The sequence below is a fragment of the Mesoplodon mirus genome (genome assembly GCF_964341445.2).
Source record: "Mesoplodon mirus genome assembly, chromosome: 11".
NCBI lineage: Eukaryota > Metazoa > Chordata > Mammalia > Artiodactyla > Ziphiidae > Mesoplodon > Mesoplodon mirus.
This window is the reverse complement of record NC_138987.1, coordinates 40,007,759-40,026,378: the sequence shown is the minus strand read 5'-3', so window position 1 is coordinate 40,026,378 and position 18,620 is coordinate 40,007,759. Positions and strand designations below refer to the sequence as shown.

The 18,620-nt window shown below is 57.5% G+C and overlaps 1 protein-coding gene across 3 annotated transcripts in view; it reads left to right on the top strand.

Moving 5' to 3' along the window:
• The window catches only part of SCUBE1 (signal peptide, CUB domain and EGF like domain containing 1), a gene marked incomplete at its 5' end in the record, with an annotated part of 129,954 nt that overhangs the window by 38,841 nt on the left and 72,493 nt on the right, over window positions 1-18,620 (top strand). For all 3 annotated transcript variants that reach the window (XM_082636314.1, XM_082636316.1, XM_082636315.1), the window contains one exon: window positions 8,880-9,014. In XM_082636314.1, the coding sequence (XP_082492440.1) occupies window positions 8,880-9,014 (135 nt within the window). The remainder of the gene's footprint in view (window positions 1-8,879; window positions 9,015-18,620) is intronic.

Sequence of the window (18,620 nt, the reverse complement as noted above, 5' to 3'; positions counted from 1 at the left end):
GACTTTGGTCCTCATACTGGTGAAAGCACGCACAAAGCAGGAAGACACTTTGGGCTGTGCTGACTTACCAGGAGCCCCCCATGGCTCCGTTCATTCATTGAGCACCGAAGCTCACGGGCTGGCAGTGTTTGAGGGCATCTGTTCCCGCTCCATCCTGACCCCGCCACAAGCTGCCCACAGGCGGGGCTGTGCCCACTGCCACGATGGGGCTTACTGCTGGGCGAGGCTGAGGCAGGCAGGCACATGAGCACAGCTCTTCTCCCACCAGCCCTCACTCTACGCCCCGAGGACCCACCAGCCGGTACTCACTCGCGTCACTCATCTAGAGCTGCCTCACTGGGCAGCCCCTCCAGGGCCACACAGCCCATCCCTGATGGGACAGGCCTGCAGCCAGCACCTCGGGGCCAGAGCTGCCTCTCCCAACCAGTTCTGAGTCAGTCACTCGGTCCGCAAACACGGATCACGTGCCCCACGCACTGTTTAAAACCCTGAGATACAGCCACACTCAAGATGTCCCTGTTCACAAAGACCCTATATTCTCTGGGGAGACAGAGGAACAAGCGCAAAGCAGACACCAGTGCGTGGACGTACCGGGTGACTACCAGGTGTTTTGGCTGAAGCAGCTGTGGGTTGGGCTGCCATTTGCTGAGATGGAGAAGGCGGAGGGTGGGACCGGGCTGTGCTTTGTTCTGCTCTGTTTTCTGTTGTGGGAAGTGGACTTAGGAGTTCGCATGGGCCGTGTTCATTTTGTCCTGCCTGTTGGACCTCCAAGTACAGGCGCTGATCTCTGAGTCTGGAGGATGGTGGAGCAGGCCGGCCTAGGGGTTTGGGCAATGTTGGCACGTTAAGTGGCTGGAAAAGCCATGGGACAGGGTGACATCTTCCAGGAACGGAGTCCAAGAGGAGCCCAGGTCTTATGGATGTGGCCCCCATAGGTGCACTGACCTCCTGGGGCCTGGGGCCACCCAAGGCTCCTTTAAAGGAGGGATTGTCCATGAAATCGGAAAGCGTGATCCCACGAGGGTCTAGTATCGAGAATTATATATCTTATATAGAACTCTTACATCTCAACAGTGAAAAGGCAAACAACCCAGTTTAAAAGTGGGCAGAAGATTTGAATAGGCATCTCTCCACCGTTAAGCAGCTGATAGGCCTGTTCCCCCAAGAAGGGCGACTCAGGCGGTGAGCAGGCCAGAACCTACGTCAGGAGGGAGCAACTCCAGGAGCTGAGGCTGCTCTGCTGGGAGACCAGAAGGCCGAGGCAAGACTGACCTGCTATATAAATTAAAAAAAAAGACGGAGCGCTCCCTTCAGATGTGCTTTGTTGTCAGTTTTCCAACTTGGGGGGGACTTTGCCATCCCCCAGAGGGTGTTCCCGCCTGTGGCCCCTGGAGCACTTGTGCTGGCTTTGTTCAACAGTTGTTAACATGTATTGGTGGCCTGTGTGTGCCAGACACTGTGCTAAGTGCTTTACCTCCATTATTTTCTTAATTCCCAAAACAACTCCAGATACTATTATCCCTGTTTTATAGAGAAGGAAACCAAGGCCCAAAATGGTTAAGCACCATGCCGAAGGTCACACAGCAAGTTACTTACTGAATCTTGTACCCCAGCTGGTGTGACCTGGGAGCCAAGAACCAGGACCCATAGGTAGTGGTCACGGGGGGACACCATGTAGGTTATTATAAGGTGGAGTGGTTGCCAGCTGGAATTAGGCAGCAAACTCCTGGTCCTTAGATGTACAGTGCTGCTCAGCCATCACTGGGAGACCACAGGCAGCAACTGGGATTGAAGGTGAGGCCCAGATGAGGGACGCAGTGACCAGACCCTGGAGGCCAGCAGCCTCGGCAGAACTCTGGCCTGCCCTGGGCTGGCTCCTTGGGTCTGGGTGTGAGCAGTGGGCTTGCTGGTCTGGAAAGCTGACCCCACCAGTCACGTGTCTCATCTCCCAGCGCTGAGCTTGGACTCGGGCCCAGCCCAAGGGGCTCGGCGTCAGAGCAGGGCTACAACGGGAGACCCTGTGTCTCCCACACACAGCCGACCTGCTGGGGAGCCAGGAGCCCCAGAGAAGGCCCCAGCTGATGCCCAGACCAGGAGGTAGGCGGGTCCCAGGAGACCCAAGTCACACCTCCTGCCTGCTGTGCCAGCACCTCTGACAGCTCGGGGAGTGTCCTGGATCTGGCAGAACCCAGGCCCCAAAGCTCTAAGACCCATGTGTATTTTACCCGAAATCTAATCCATCTGGTTCTCATTTATTTACACTTAACTCATCAAATGCAATTTTGCAAGAGCCGCTCGATAGCCAAGAGGACTTTCTGCCTAAGCCTCCCTTCTGAAAAGGAGCCTCAGAAGGGGAGGGCTGGGGCCTCAGCCCTCGGGGACCAGGAAGGCGTTCTCAGGGTTGGAGGTTGAGTTTGGTTTCTGAGATGGGCCAGTGCCTCTGCCTCTGTTCCCAGACTCGTGTTGGGAGCTGGGGTGCTGGGGCCGGGCACAGGGCCTGACACACAGTAGGCTCTTGGCAGCCAGGAGAACATGGGTGGGGTTCAGGCAGAACATAGAGTCTCTGTTTCAAATTGTGAGGCGTTCATGGGAAGCACAAAGCAACCAAAGCTGGATCCAGAAGTAATTTTTAGTTATTATAAATAGCTGCAAACCTGGATTCTGGGTCCAAAATAGAACAGACAGTCAGCTATTAATAAAAACAAACACCGGCACCTTAGGCCAAGAAGCAGACCTCCTGGGCAAACCACAGGCCTGCCTGCAGAGGCTTTTCAGAAGCGGGTCGACCTGCAGCCCGATGGTGCCAGCTCTGGAATGCCTTCTTGCTGGAAAACAGCTGCGTCCATCCCACACACGGGCCTATCCCAGATAGGGCCCTTCAGCAGCTGGCGGGAGTGGAGGCGGCCTTCTCCCTGTGAGTGGTGGGCACACTGAACAGAAGTGGGCAGAAATCACAGCTGAGGTCCGTCTCTCCCGACCCCGGTGCCCAGACCTATGCTCATGCAGGGCAGAGTGAGGCGGGGGCACCTGACCCCAGACCCCTTGTTTGGACTTGATCTTTGGTGCCGGGGTGCTGTGTCTTGTTCCGACTAGAGTCGTCACAGTGGGTTCTGGGATTGCGAGGGAGAGACGAGAGGCCGGGCGATCCAGGAGGAGCGTGTGGACGCCTGTAGAGAGAGGCTGAGGCCCAAGGCAAGGCTGCGCCCTGGGAGTAGAGGCAGGGCAGACGGGCAAGGCGAAGAGGGAGAGTCACCAGGCTTGGTGACTGCTTGGGTGTGGGGCAAGCGCCCGGAGGGAGGGGGCTTCTCGGGCCAGGGTGGCTGGGAGGGGGGCGGGCAGAGCCAGAGCGAGGCCCCTCTTTGGCCCTCCTGGGCGCCCTTGTCCCCCTCCCTCCCTCCCACCTTCCGTGTCCTCACTGTGCACCCGGCGTGGGGCCTCGGGCTAGGGAGCAGCCTCCCAGGAGCCCAGGCCATACGTCTTTACCCCAGACCGCATGGGAGATCTGTTTCAGAGGGTGTCCCCAGCGCCACCAGCTGGGGCCCCCAAGGCAGGGACTGGCTGCCGTTCAGCTTCCTCCCCCAGGCAGCACCCTGGCCTGCCCCCCACACCCCGACCCAGAAGAGCGGGGGCTCCAGCAGTCCCGGATGCAGCTGAAGACAGGTCTGTGGGAGACGTGGGAGGGAGAACGTTCTCCCGGGGCGGCTGCAGGCCGGGACCTTCCCAGAGGGTGACCTGGCTGGACCAGGCAGCCCACGATGAGCACTGTGCGAGACCCTCACAGCGCTGGAGCCTTTGGGGTCCTTTCTCCACACTGTGTCCTTCAGCTCTTCTGCTGCCCATTGAAAGGGCTTCCCGAGAGGAGCCTCCTAGAGTCTGCCCCAGGACCCACGGGGCCTCCTCTCTGCTTTGTAGCCAAGTCCCTGTGCCGAGGAGCTCCCCGCCTTCTGGGAACATTCTGCTGTGGTCATAAATAATGATGAAGGACCACGAGCTGCCAGCAGGATTCAGAGGTGGAGCGCTCCCCCGTCCCACTCAGAGCTCGCTCAGGGAGCATGGATCGTGGATCAGAAACAGGCTTAGCCTCCACCCGAGGCCTTGGCGGTTGGTGACACTCTGGCTTGTTGTCTGCCCCAGGGACTGTCCCCTCCGCCAGCAGGACTGGTGGGAACAGGGGCCAGGAGGACCCAGACAGGGGCTGGCTTTGCGAGAGCCCTGGGGGAATCTTCTTGAGGAGGGATGTGCAGGCCACAAAGCTTCCAGAACTCCTCTCCTGCCCAAGTAGCTGCGGGCCCTTCCCCACCTGTGCCCCGCTCTGCACCTTCCACGAGACTTCGCTTCCACACCTCTCACTCCTTGTCCTCCAGCCTCGGGTCACAGATCTCTCCACCCTCGGCCCCCATCACTTCCTCCACAAAGCCTCCGCCTCCGCGCTTGGGTCCCACACGCCGGCGGCTCGCTGAGCAGGGGCTTAACCAGTGGTCTTCACTTCGGGGAGTGGAGCACATAGCAGGTGCTCAGTGGCTGCAGAGGGAATGAGCGAAAGTGCTTCCAGCGTATTTCAAAGGCAAGAAGAACTTCTGTCTGGACAAGGAGGGAGAGGGCGTCCCAGGAAGAGGTGCACATGTGCGCGTGAAGGCATGTGTGATCGACGGGGCGTTTTCAGAGAACAGCGGGTGTCGGTGGGGCGGGCAGAGAGGTGGGCAGGCTATAGAGAGCCGTGAATGAGCCCCTCGGCCTGCCCAGAGGGAACCGCAACGGCGCCCTGCTCCAGGGGACTGGCCTCATATGGTAGAGTTCCCTGTCACTGGTGTGTGCAGCACATGTGCGCCCTTCAGTTTACCCTGCTCACTCCTGAGCACCCACTCAGCCCGACCCTCTGCTGGGTGCAGGGATGTGCAGGAGACTCTGGGCTGACAACAGCCCAGAGCAGAGACAGGATGGCCAAGCCCGAGGTCCGGGGCAGAGGAAGAAGTTTGTGAACAAAGGTCTGCTTGGTCTGGGAGCCAGGGGTCAGCAACTTCTGCCCGGCGCCAGGAAGACTTCGGAGAGGAGGGAGCTCTTGCCCTGGGTTTTAGAGACATGAGCACGTGGGCTGGGGGAGGGTTGTAAGCACAGATGCCCAGGGAACTTACACTCGCCTCTACAATTGGGCTCGAAGCATCCTCACTCAGAGAAGCCAAGTCATGGAAGAGTAGAGTAAGGGCTTTGGATCCAGTCTCACTGGGCTTCCTATCCCCCTCCACCGGTTCTAGAGCACTGGGCAAGCCTCTTCCCTTTTCAGCTTCTCATGTGAGAATCTGCTTGATAAGAATAATGCCCCGGGGTTCCCTGGTGGCGCAGTGGTTGAGAGTCTGCTTGCCGATGCATGGGACACGGGTTCGTGCCCCGGTCTGGGAAGATCCCACATGCCGTGGAGCGGCTGGGCCCGTGAGCCATGGCCGCTGAGCCTGCACGTCCAGAGCCTGTGCTCTGCAACGGGAGAGGCCACAGCAGTGAGAGGCCAGCGTACCGCAAAAAAAAAAAAAAGAATAATGCCCCCCGTGTGGAGCTGTCATGCAGATGTATTAAGACAGTGCCTGAGCTCCCCGGCCGGGCCCTGGCCAGCAGTGAGGGCTATTATTTATGATACCGAGGCTGCCAGCCCCACCAGTCAACGTGAATACTCATGTAGGAGGTGGGGGGCTCCCGCATAGGGGCCCAGCAGTGCATGGGGCAGTCAGTTCCCCAGGAGAGAAGGAAGAGGACTGTGTGTATCTCATGCACTCCAGGAGGGCTTCCTGGAGGACACAGTCTGTGTCCTTCCTGTGGACGAGACCTGGCCACCCGCCACAGGCCAGAGGCCGGGGGCGGAACTCAGGTTGCCCGACTCCCAGGTGTAGGCTCTCTCCTTGCCACGGGGCACCTCGTATAACAGAATGTGCCAAGTCCGTGGGGACCAAGGAGCAGTGTGCGCCGGGCTTGCCCCAGTCAGGAGGGCCAAGGAGCTAATTGTTTCCCACAGTGCCTGCTGGGCCTGCTCCGGGCCTCCAGGGGAACCTAGTCTGTCCTAGGCCGGCGGGCAGGCATCTCAAGGACCCAAATGCTTCCGTTGGTACCATTCAGACCTCACCGTGGGTCCCATTTGGAGGGCTGGGGACACAGGGGTGTGAGGGGTATGAGGCCAGTCTTCAGCCAGTCTCTAGAGAAGTTGGTGATGACTGCAGGCTACCCAAAGGAATTCTGAGACTGTGATTTCCTGCCCAATTTGGGGGAGGCCTGTGTTTGGGCCACAGTGGAAAAAGGGTGCAAAGCGGGCAGCCCCCTCTTCCCTCCTGCGTAATCTTAGGGCTTTATCATTTGGGAGCGGGGGGGGGGGGCGGCGGCGGGGAGAATGTTTACATGGCTTCGCATTTGTTTCAAATTATTCTTCTGTGTTGGAGAGTCATTGTTCCCCGCTAGTGTCAACAGTGGCAAGGCCCAGCCACCCTGCCAGCTCACTGAGGCTTTGTAGGTGTGTGACGTCAGTGCCCTTCGGTTCCTAGCCTCCAGTGAGGTGACGGGGTGGCCCCGATGGGGGCCACCTGGGAGTTCACTGATGATGGGGTGGAAGTAGTGTTTCCACACTATGAATTCAGGGTTTGAGGGCCTGTATCTGTCGTTTGTTTTACCCATTGAACCTTTGCGAGGGCTGGGGAAGCCGAGGTACAGAGCAAAGAATCTGAGAGCCATGGGAAGAGCCTCAAAGAGTGTGACTCAGTCTGCACTGAGTCCCAGGAGCAGCTCCCCGTGTTCAAATCTTATCGTTATGTGTGTGCCGGCACGTGGGCATCGGAGCCTCTGGCGGGTGTTATTGGGACAGAGACAGGGCTGAGCCAGTATGCTGGGACTCTCCTTAGTTACTCATGCAGGCTGACCCCAGCTTCGTGTTTACAGATACTTTCAAGGTGACACCCAGCAGCTTGAGTTCAAGAGTAGCCAGTCCTTCATCACCTTAGTCTGAACGCACTTGCTGGTGTGGCCAGCTTAGCAGGGGCTCCAAAGGCACGTGCTTAGGAGCTGGACAGCGGGTTTGAGTCCTGCCTTTGCTCCAAGCAGCTCTGTGACTTTGCCCAAGTTACTTCAGCTCTCTGTGCCTCAGTGTTCTCATCTGTAAAATGGAGTCGGTAACACAGCCTATCACTCAGTGTCGCCGCAAGGATTGAGCGTGTGGGTGGAGTGAGGCCCTGTGCCTGACACACGACGAGCACTCCAGGAAGGTTAGCTTTATGTTGTTGTTAATAGGATGAACAGGACACAGTGCCTGGCTCAGAGCTGTTCATGGTCTAGTGCAGGCGGGGGCAGACCCCCAGAGGCAGACACCGCTGGGGTGTGGAGGGGAGGTGCCCCTGGCACTGGGCCTTTAGGGAGCCATCACGAAGACTCGTTGAGTGTAGAAAGGTCTTCAGAAAAATCCCTGTCTGTCCTTCCCAGCTTCCCCCGGAACCCCCTGTCAGTCTCCTCTCAGCAAGAGCCACCTTTACCGTTTTAGCTCTAATTGTTGGTGGCTTTTATAGTTCAGAGCTCTTCCTCCGTCCTGGCTGCCTCACGGCTGACATTTGAGCTTGCAGGAGAATAATGACCTGCCTCGCCGTCAGCCTCAAAGGCAGCAGCGTGGTCTCATGGTCGGGCAAGTGGTCCGTTGTCCCTGAGCCGAAGTAGGACCCAGCTGACATAGCGCCAGCACTGAGTCCTCCCCCGGTTCAGTGCAGGTCAGTCAGTCTGCCTGAGTCTGTACCTTTTCACATCCTTTTGGTGCCAGTACTAAAAGATGGCTGTGTTAAAAAGAACTGTTTAAAAAGTTCAGTGCCAAAGCTAGTGAGTGTGTGTGTGTGTGTGTGTGTGCACGCCCGTGTGTTGGGGGTCGTGGGATTGGCTCAAAGCAGCCAGTAGCTCACGTTGCCTTTGTGGTTTCATATATTTGCCTATTAAAATGACAATACAGACATGGCACATTAAGGTTTAAGAAGCCGTTCTTTCATTAAACAAGCTGACAGTGTAGGGGGTTATGACTTGGGTAATTGAAACATGCTGTTCTGTTCAAGACCAGAACTTCATAAAGACTCCTTTCAGCCAATAGCACCCTTTGTGCCAGCAGCCTCTGGTCAAAAATGAGTGTCGGCCCTGAGGTCTGTCTCTCCCGGAGAGTGGGAAAGACCGCTCGGCAGCTTTCCGCAGCAGTCTTGGCAGCCAGAGGTCAGGGCCTTTTAAAAACCTCCCCTTCTCGGGGCTTTTGAAATCAATTTTCGAGGCAGAAAGCAGGCTGCCCTGGCCTCCAGCCTCTCCCTTGCCGCAAGGTCTGTACTGCTGGTTGCAAATCTGAGGTGTGATTGAAGAAAGGGGACGGTGGGATTTAGTTGGCGAGGCCCTTTGAGTCGGGGGTAGATGGTGCTAGTTGCAGGTCTTCCTGGAGAGGGAGGGTTAGGTGGCATCAGTGAGAGCCCAGGTTTGGGAGGCGGACCACCAGACTTGAATTCTGCCTCTGTGGGACTTTGGATAAGTAACTTGGCCTCTCTGTACCTCAGTTTACTCATCTGTAAAATAGGCCCAGACCTAGATCTGATGTAGAGGGTTTCTGTTAGAATTAAAGGTGTTAATGCAGGTAAGATGCTTGGAGTAGTGCTGGCCACACAGGAAAGCCAGGGCCAGCTAGCATTCCAGCCATTGTAAGTGTCTACCTCTGTGGAGTAACTCCATGAAGTACTGTTGGAGGGTACCACCGTGGGGTACCACCAAGCGGTACCTCTGTGGTATCACTCTGCAGCCAAGGGAGCTGATGGCATCCGTGTCCTTCCAGGTGACCACGCCTCTCTTCTAGCTCCAGGTGTGATCTCTCTTGTCCCCTTCTCTTCCTTTTCTCACAGATGTGGACGAGTGTCAGGACAACAACGGTGGCTGCCAGCAGATCTGTGTCAATGCCATGGGCAGCTACGAGTGTCAGTGCCACAGCGGCTTTTTCCTCAGCGACAACCAGCACACCTGCATCCACCGCTCCAATGGTGAGTACTGGCTCGTGCAGCCCAGTCACGCCCCCTCCCCTGTGGAAACAGGTGGCCTCTGGGAGCCCCCTCTCCGCATCTTGATTCTGGGGGCCTCGGGGTCAAGGCAGGGAACTTTGGTGCTGGCCTGAATGGCTGTTTTGTGCTTCTGGTGTCAGTTCTGCAGGGACACCTCCCAGCTCCCGCCCTCTGCCCCTACAGCAGGGCTGTCGGTGTTTCTGGTGTTTTTCTGTGGGGACGAGATGGGGCCACAGATAGGCAGATGTGTCCAGAGAAGCTATTTTCCGTTCTGGGCTGGGGGCTGGATGTGGCTAGGAAGAGTGGGGCCCCATTCCCGACGGTCCCCTTTCCCTGAGCGGGGCTCGAGGTCTGACCGCGCCGAGGGCTCGTTTCTCAGTCTCTTGTGTGTTCACTGGGTCACCAGCCAGCAGAGGGTCCTTGGGGTCAGGAGCTGGCTGCTCTCTGTAGGCCAGGTGGGATGGCAGGCCGGCTCGGGGCAGTGCAGAGGGTCAGAGGGGGAAGACTCCAGCCAACTGGAGCGCCTGGGGAGCCTGGGGACAGCCCCAGGCTGGGACAGAGCCTGGCCTCTAGCTGAGCCCAGCAAGTGAAGGTCCTTGGTGTCAGGGCAGTGGTGGTTAGTTTGGGCCCAAAGCAGCAGGGCTGTGAAATGGGACAGCTGGCCAGAAGCCAGGACCCACATGGCTTCCAGGCAGAGGAAGCAGTATTTTGGAAGGCATGGAGGCACATCTTGGTTAAGATAATGGCAAGGCCCAGAATCTCAAGGCGGGCTGTGTGCTGCAGCAGAGCGGTTGTGCCTTCCTATGGCCTGGCTGTGCTGTGCCTTCAAGAGAGTAGATGCGGAAGGAGGACCAGGCAGCCCCATGGTTCCAGCCTCAGCCCCTCGCTGATCGCTGACCCTAGACAAGGAGGAGGTGCTGGAGGGGCCCTGTAGGGCCTCATCTCTGGTCTGTGGCATGGTTCACACTGAAAGGCAGGGAATAAAAAGGGCGGGCGCTGGGCTCCGGGTCCGACAGGGTGTGAATCCAGCTCTGCCACTCCCTAGCTGGGAGCCCTTCCTCAGGCGGCTCTGCAGCTCCGAACCTCAACTTCCTCATCTGCAAAATGGGGCCATGACGTTGACCCGGCAGGGTCTTTGGAGGATAGGACCAGATCCTGGGAGTAAAGTGCCAGTGTGCACTAAAGCTAACAGAGGCTGTGAGGTGAGACTTGGGGGCCCTGGGCATGATCTTTATTTGAAAACAGTTCCTGAGATAGAAAAGCAAAAAACATTTAAGAAGTACAAAACCCAGGGTAATTAAGCAGAACTACTCTACTGGACTCCTTAGAATTCTTAGTGTTTGTTTAGGTGGTTTCCTCAAAGACAAGACAGCCCGATAATCCCCATCCCTGCCGGGTCCCCAGAAGGACGGAAAGGCCGAGCTCCGAGGTCCCTGGGCACCTGCTCCGGGCACATTGTCCAGACGGCCACAGCACTGTAGAAGACCTCCCAGCTGTGGGGCTGTGGAGTCGAGCTGCCCAAAGCGAGGACCCTGGCTCCACACTGAGTTTTATGAAAAGCAGATTTATGAGGAAGAGAGTGAGTGTTGGGGGTGGGACGGGGGTCCTGCTCTCATCCAGGAGAGGGGTTTACCAGGCGGCAGCTGCTCTGAGCGAGCTGTAAAGTCCCCGAAGCCAGGACGGCCGGAGCCCCTGTCAGCCGGGCTGTGTGGGCCCTGTTCCTTTGAAGAGCAGCTTTCCCGCGAGCAGGGCTCCAGGTGAAGCTGTGCCCCCACGTTGAAAGGAGGGTGAGCAGGAAGGGGAAAACAGCATTATACAAGACAGCGGCCTGTTTGGAACCAGGTCCTGGTTTGGCCTGTGAGCATTGGTTGTACTAAGGATGTTACAAAGCAAACCTCAGCATCAGCCGGTGGTGGGGGGCACGATGACCGGGGGGACAGCGACAGTGGTTGCTGTGAGGTTGCACGCTCACTCTGAGCTGGGCCCTCACTTCAGCCTGGCAAGGCCAGGGTATTATGACCCTGCAACAGGTGAGGAAGCTTAAGCCCAGTCAAGTTAGGGGACCTGCCCGAGGTCATACCTTAGGGACACGGCAGTCAGGATTCCAGCCCAGGTCACTAGCTGCGACATGATGAGGCTGGTAAGGAAAGAAACCAGGTGGAGGAATAGACAGAAATAGGCAGGCGCTGAAGACCTCTTTGAGGAAGCCACATGTGAGCTGAAATGGAACAAGGAGGGAGAGCAACTGTGAGGCCGGGTGGGGTGTGTGTAAAGGTCCTGAGGTGGGCATGGACCAGACTCCTGGGAAACGCAGAATGAAGGGCGGGATGGAGGGCACAGTGACCCCAGGATGAGGGGAGCTTGGCAGGGGCCAGACCATGAGGCTGGTGGAATGTGGGCGGGAGTTTGGATTTTGTACAGGGAGCAGCCATGGGAAGCTCGGTAAGCAGAGGCAGGGAAATGATGCTGGAGGGGAAGGGCCGGGGGACTTCTAGGGAAACCAGATGCTTCAGGGGCTGGGCCTCAAATTAATCATGCAGTGGAGCCTAGAGTCTACGTGCCTCACTCCACCCAAAGGCCTGGGTGGCCAGATCTGGATTTATAGGTGAAGCCAGGAATCTAGATGTAACCAGAATACAGATCTGGGGGACTAACCCCAATCTACATGAACTGACATATTGGTTAAAGAAGTCCCTTTTCTCATTAGGACTTTTGTGTCAGTCTCTTCATTTTTAAGTCTGGGCAGTGAATCAATCTAAAAAACAGGAGACAACTTCTTGGAGACCTGCTGAAGGACAAGGGCAGCATTTCCGGGGTCCCCGAAGGCTCTGTGGAAGGTCCGAAGAGGACGGGACAAGCGCGCAGGACGTTGGCCAGCCGCTCAGTAGTGCCCGTGGGTGGGGCCGGGCCTGGGTGACCAGACACGCTGCTCACTCCTGAGCCTCTGTTGGTTGTCGTGACAGTTGCCCATCGTGATCGTGTGTTAACTTCAGTGACGATTGTTCGAGCTCAGAAGAGCCATGTTCAAGGTGCTGAGACCCAGCTTGTTTTGTACCTAAGTGGCCTCTGTTCCCCAAATCAGATTCCTCATGTCACCTGACTCTTCCTAATGCCTGTCAGCCCCTTGGAGCCTCCCCTGAGCTGGATTTGATTAGAGGGGACCAGACCCATGAGCAGGGTCTGCTCCAGGCTCCTGGCCAAGAAACAAGGCCACGGGGCTCAGCCCTTCTGAGTGGCCCCACCTCCCAGGCGATGGCACAAACCCTGGCCGGAGGCGTGTGGATCTGGCCAGGCTGGGGTCGCGGGTTTCAGGTTCTCAGCCATTCTCACCTCCACTGGTCACGTGGCCTCTGCAGTTACTCCTGCCTCTCCGGGTCTCCTTGTCTATAAATTGGGACCAGCAGTCTCTCCCAGGCAAGTGAGGGCTCCGTTAGGGGAAATGCTTTGAGGAGGTCAAGTGCAGTGCCCGCCCTAGGAGTGGCAACTCACATGGACAGCTTCTTTAGGCCTTTAGAACTCATGTTTGATTTGGGGACACAGGCTGTTCCTCTCTCCCAGCTCTGGGTGGGAGGGGACCCAGCTGTGGCCTGTCTGTCTCTGCTCAGCACTTCCTTGAGCTGGTTCTGGCTCCATCACAGCCCACACTCACTTCCCACTCAGCCTCTGGTCCAGCAAGCCGTAAGTCCCTCTTCCACCCCACAGCCTGGGAGCAGCCGGGCCAGGCCACTCCCAGCCTCCGCCTCCCCATCGTAGCCATGCACCCAGGGGGCCTCCCCAGTCCCAGAGTAGACGGGCCACCAAGCAGCTAGCACGTTCGAGTTCCCTCCCTCTCCCGTGCCTGCTCTTTTTTTTAAAAAACTTATGTCATATCTATGCTCCAAGAAGGTGTTGACTCCTGGATGAACTTCTCCCTTTCCTTCCAGTGACGAATTCTTTCTTTCAGTCTGAGCAAAATTGATTTAGGGAGAAGAAGGAGCTCCAAAAGCTCTGACGAGCTGTGCGATGGCAGGTCACTATTCCATTCATTCATGTGCCAGGTGCTGGCTGGTCCCCAGGATCCCCATGTGGGCAAAAGCAGGGATGATCCCTGTGAAGCTTTGCATCTAGAAAGGGGATGAAATGCTAAATAAGGATCCTAGGAGTTACCTTCTAATAATGAGCTGAGAAAACCACTCTGGAGGGAGGGACCTAGGGGCTCTAGTGTGGTCGTCTGAACAGCAAAGACAGTAATGAGAATGGTCTCCTGGCCGGCCTGGTGGAGGATTGCTCTCTCACTGGCACTGATCCTGGGCCACCACTGTTGCCGATGGTAGTGGGTTTGAGACATGTGTGCCCTCTCCCCGACACAGGAAGCTGTCCTGCACGGCTGGGCTCTGAAGCCTCACCAAGTGCCCACAGTGGTCCTATCTGTGGTGGTGGTGGAAGGCCCCAGAGTGAGAGGAAGTGTCACATCGTCCCCACAGCTGTAGGAAGCAGGACAGGCTGGCAAGGGCGCCTAAGGGGCTGTACCTGTCAAAGTTCATCCCTGAGGGCCCTTTGGCACAGAGGAGACCTGTCATCTCTGTGTTATGCCATGACTAGGAGCACAGGTTCCAGGGCCCCGCAGCCTAGGCTGGAATCCCAGCTCCACCACCTGTCATCTGTGTGACCTTGAGCAAGTCACTTAACCTCTCTGTGCCTGGTCTGTAAAATGGGGAGAGTCATAGTCCCGACTTCATAGAGTTAAAAAGATGCTGAAAAGAAAGTTTCAATAAATGTGGGCTCTTATTATTGTTATTTATCACAGATGAGGAAACAGGCCCCAAGAGGGCAGGGCCTCACCCTCTCTGGGCCAGTTTCCCGAGCCAGCAGCAGAGTCAGGGCCTGGGTGCACACTGAGCAAGGCTCTGCTGATGCGTGCTGGCTGCTGGCTGAAGCCTGAGCGTCAGCCGGGGGTGAAGAGGCGATCAGGAGTCAGGCCTCATCCTCAAGCAACTCCTTTCCGAGGGGTGAGCTGGTGGCCCTCGCACCTGGGTTTGTCTGTGCTCAGGGCAGGACATGCCCATCAAGACGGCCGTTCATCCGGCACTAGCTCACTCGCTGCTTGACCCGCCTAGGGCTGCAGAGGTCAGACCAGCCCCTGCCCTCCAGGAGCGTCCAGCCCCGTCCTCCCTGTGGAGGTTTGAGCAGTGCGCCAGGCCCCTGCTAGGCACGGGCAGTCGGGAACCCAGACATAAAGAGGACATCGGGCCTCTGTCTGCCCCCGCTGCTCCCCGGGCCCGGGGAGCCCCGCCCCACCCTGTCTACTGACTGGTGCCCCACTCAGCGCTGGTGAGAGTGCCCAGTCACTGCACAGCCTGTCCTGAGCCGGCCCAGGGAGCACTGTCAGGCTCTGCATTGTCTGTGCTCAGAGGGCTGCCTGTCTCCCACCCCCCACCGTTACTGGCCACCGAACGCAGTTTTCTACCTGCTGCCTGCATCCCTGCAGCCTGGGAGCTCCCTGTGGGTGGAGACCGTGTTCCCCACCCCTCTGTGTCCTGTGCTGACATGGGGCCCATGGCAAAGGCCTGAGGGAGGAAGGAGAGTGATGCTCAGTTCTTGGCGGCTCCCTGGGCCCGGACACTCCACATCCTCGGGTTGTGCAGGTAGGTTCCTGGTCAGCACATGCTAGTGGACGCTGTGGTGTGCCCAGGCTCTGGACCAAGTGGTAGGGGCCCAGAGGCTCTGAGAGGCCATTGCACAGTTGACTGCACGCCGAAGCCCTGCTGTGCTGCCTCCTTTCCCACGTTGGAGGCACTGGAACTGGCCATGGGGCAGCTGAGCATCCGTGTCCCTGCAAGGCTGAGGCCCGTGCAGAGCAGATGCCAGGCTGGCATTCTCTCAGCAGAGGCGTCACGGGTTTACCTGAGCGCATTTAATGTTCTGTTTAATATCCTTCTGAGCCTGTTTAAATGCACATATAAATATGGGTAGGAAACTGCACTGCCCGCCCACCACTGGCATTCCTGGTGACACTCAGGGCCGCGTTTTCACAAAGCTCAAGATTTGGCATCAAGGGTAATACTGGCTCCAGCCAAAATCGGAGGTGGGAGCCAGGAATAGGAAAGCTTGGCTGCTTCTGCGTTCAGTGATGATGGTGATGGTGAGAGCTGCATGTCCTGGGGGCTTCTGCCTGCCAGACACTGTGATGAGCACTTTTCATGCACTAGTGTGTTGCATCCTTACAGACTAAGAAACCGAGGCACGGAGAGGATAGGAAACTTGCCCAGGGATGCAGCCAGCGGCATGGCAGGATCCCGTCCTCTGGCGGGCTGGCCTCTGAGCCTGGGCAGCCTGTGTGGAGGGTTCCAATGAGGCTTGCAGCCGGTCCAGGCAGGGTGAGGCCTGCGAGAAGCAGAGATGCTCCTCAAGTGTGAGCGTCCCAGGTACCAAGTGTGCCTCTTTAAGCACCAAGAGTTCAAAAACATTCCGTAGTGGAGATCCCCTGAGATGGCTCACCCAATCCCTTCTCTCTTCAGGGTAACAGCCTAAGTTGGCCCCGCCTCTTTTCCCTACGATTCACAATTTTTGTTACAAACTCAGTGACTGAGACAGCCACTCCTCTGAAGGCCAGAGAATGCTTGTTAATGTCTGTCGCTGTGCTGAGTGGCCCAGCTTCTGGGCTGGAATTAACTCTTCTGATACTGCTGTTGCCTGCCGTTCCGCACCCCTGTCTGTAGGGGGTCTCGATGTGAAGCCAGCAGCCCTGGGTCCACATGCAGAGGGGGAGACTGTGTGAGCCTGAGGGCTCCTGGCTTCTCAGGAAAGGCCTTGGTCTCTGCCACAGCTGTTTGTTCACAGGAGCCATTTTCACCTATTTCCGAGTTTGCGGGTATTCTCTGGGACCTCTCTTAGAGTTCATCCTTTTGTTTATTAGACCCCTGCGTGAAGTATTTTTAGGATCTGTTCATTTTATCTGCAAGTTTGTACTCAACTGTAGCTAGAGACCAAACAGTAGGGTTTTTGAAACTTTTTATTTTGAAGTAATTGTAGAGTCATAAGGAAATGCAAAAATAGTAAGGCAAGGTCCCACATACCCTTCACCCAGTTCCCCCCAGCAGTCACATCTTACATCACTAGAGAACGGTATCGAGTCCGGGAAGTTGGTGTTAGTACGGTGTGCGCGTATGGTTCTCGGCCACTTTATTACATGTGGCTCTGTGTAACCGCCTCAGCAGCCAAGAATTAGCATTTTAATAATAATTGAATAGCTGAGTACTCGTCCAGGCACCTTATGAGCACTTTGCCTGTCTTAACCAGGGGGCTCTATAAGTTAATATTCAAACCAGTACACTTTTGAGAGTGAAAGGAGGTGCTATTAATTGCGACAGGGCAGCAGGTATACACTGGGACTGTCCCACGCAAACCAAGGCATATTGCCACGCTAAAATTACCTCATTCATAACCCCTTGAGCCCTACAGGGTAGGTACTATTACTTCCCATGTGCAGATGGCAAATAACAGAGGCAGGTAATGCACCCGGGGTCACGTGGATCCTAGGAGTAGTACCAGGACTGGCACCTAGGCGGTCTGGGTTCAAATCATGACCACCTTCTGTGGCTGCCTCCCAGTGTTTAAAGAGACTACAACTATCCCGTGGTTCGCCCCTTCTTTGGTCAGGCATGGAAATCGGGTTCTAAAGAGAAGAGGGACTTCCTCACCCAGTGTGCTGGTCAACCTGGATTGGGGCTGTGATGCTCAAATCTGCACCCAGGGTGTGGCATGGCGTGGCATGGCGTGGCATCATGTACCGGGTGGTCAGTTTGGGCCCTGGGCCACAGTGCTGAGGGGCTCAGCCAGCAGCCTGTTAAGGTCACAGGGAACTTAGTTCTGCCTGAGGGCTGGGAGCCTGGGGGAGGTGGAGAGGGATCGAAGAAGCCCCTGAGGGCAGGTGGCCTCTGAAGGAGCTGAAGAGTGGAGAGTGGGCGGCATGGCCGGGGGCTTTGGGGGGATTGTGCAGCAGTAATGGGAAGGAGAGGGCGAGAAGCTGGCGGGGCCACCTGGGTCCAGACCTGGGTTGAAAGTAATGGAGGCAGCTGACATTGAAAACCAACTTGGAGCAAGGCTCTGAAGATGGAGAGGCAGAGACCCTAGACAGACGTGCAGTCCCAGCCCTCTCTGGGCCTGAGTTCTGGGATGGTGTCTGAGCAGAGAGGGCCCTCAGACACTTGTCACCCTCCAGCACTGTCTGACTGAGGAGGTGATTCTGTGGCAGAGCCTGGTGGGCTGGGTGCCAGCGCTGGTCCTGACCTCAGGTCATTTCTGTAAGCCATGCAGCCTCGATGGAGAGGAAGGGGGACTCGGATATGAGCCCCTTCCCTGTACCAGATACTTTTCTCACGGGGTCACATATAGATTCTGGGTCTGCTGCCGCTCCCGCCCCCGGCACCCTTCCTGTCTTTCCACCCTGTGGTCGTCCAGCTGCTCTTCACTGCCTGGGCCCTTCATTCAGGCCGGCCTGGCCTCTCGCCTCCGGCCAGGGGTTCTCTGTCGTCTAAGGTTCCAACTTTATTTTGGTAGCCGGAAGAGTCCGTGTCCCTGCAGCCTTCTTTGCCCATTGGAGAGAGTGGGTCCTAGAGCCTGAAACCAGACCCAAAGCTGCCAGAAGTGAGAGGGTCAGGAGACCGTGTCTGGCAGGGGTTTGAACTTTGCTGTGACAGTGATGGGGCCCCCATCAGCCCCAGGGGTGGACGTATGATCCACGTTTGGGGAAGATCGCTCCCCACTGTGGGCTGGAAAGGGAGATGAAGCGATTTTCTGGGAGGTGGCCCTGGTGGCCATCAGGGTCAGGACCTCACCGGGGGCAGTGTGGGTGGACAGGACGGTGGCAGAGTGGAAGGCGGGCGGCGGGGCAGGCAGGCCTTTCTGCAGAGAGGCCCGGCCCCTGCATCACATAGGTGCGGAGTACTTCAGTGGCGGTTTGAAGGAGGGTCCAGTGGCTCTGATCCATGTGGGGCCTTGTTCTTGTTAGAGTCCGGAACCCTGGAGGGGATCCTGGGGCCCACAGTGGGACCAGCCAGTCTCTACTTCTCATGAGGCTGAAGCCCGCGTCCTGCTCAGCCTCTGGCTCGGCGTCCTGACCGCAGGTGCCCGGGACAACGCATGCACAATGCGGGCGCCCACACTCTCTCCTCGCCCACTCGGCCTGGGACCCGAGCAGTGGCCGGGATGGTGGGCGTGAGCTCAGGAACCGGACTTGGTCAGGGGGCAGGGGCTCGGGAGTTTTCTGAGCTCCCCGCAGGGGGCATGGGGACAGCCGTGCTCTGGCTTCTGTACTGCACTTCACCGCCCCGGGGCCAGGCCGGGGAAGGGGGCTGGGCTCCCCTGTGGCACTTGGAGAAGAAGTGGAGAGCCCTCCTTCCAGCCGCACTCAGACCCCGAAGTGGAGCACAGGCCCCGCGCCCTCGGCTGCTCCGGGTCAGCCGCCGCCGGGAGCCTCGCCCTGAGCCCGCTGCCCAAAGCCCACACCACCGCAGGGCCAGCTGGGGAACCCTCGGCAGAGGTCCCCGGGCAGTTTTCAGGCACGGGTCCCTGGGGACAAGTCAGGGCAGAGGGCCGGTGCTTCTCAGG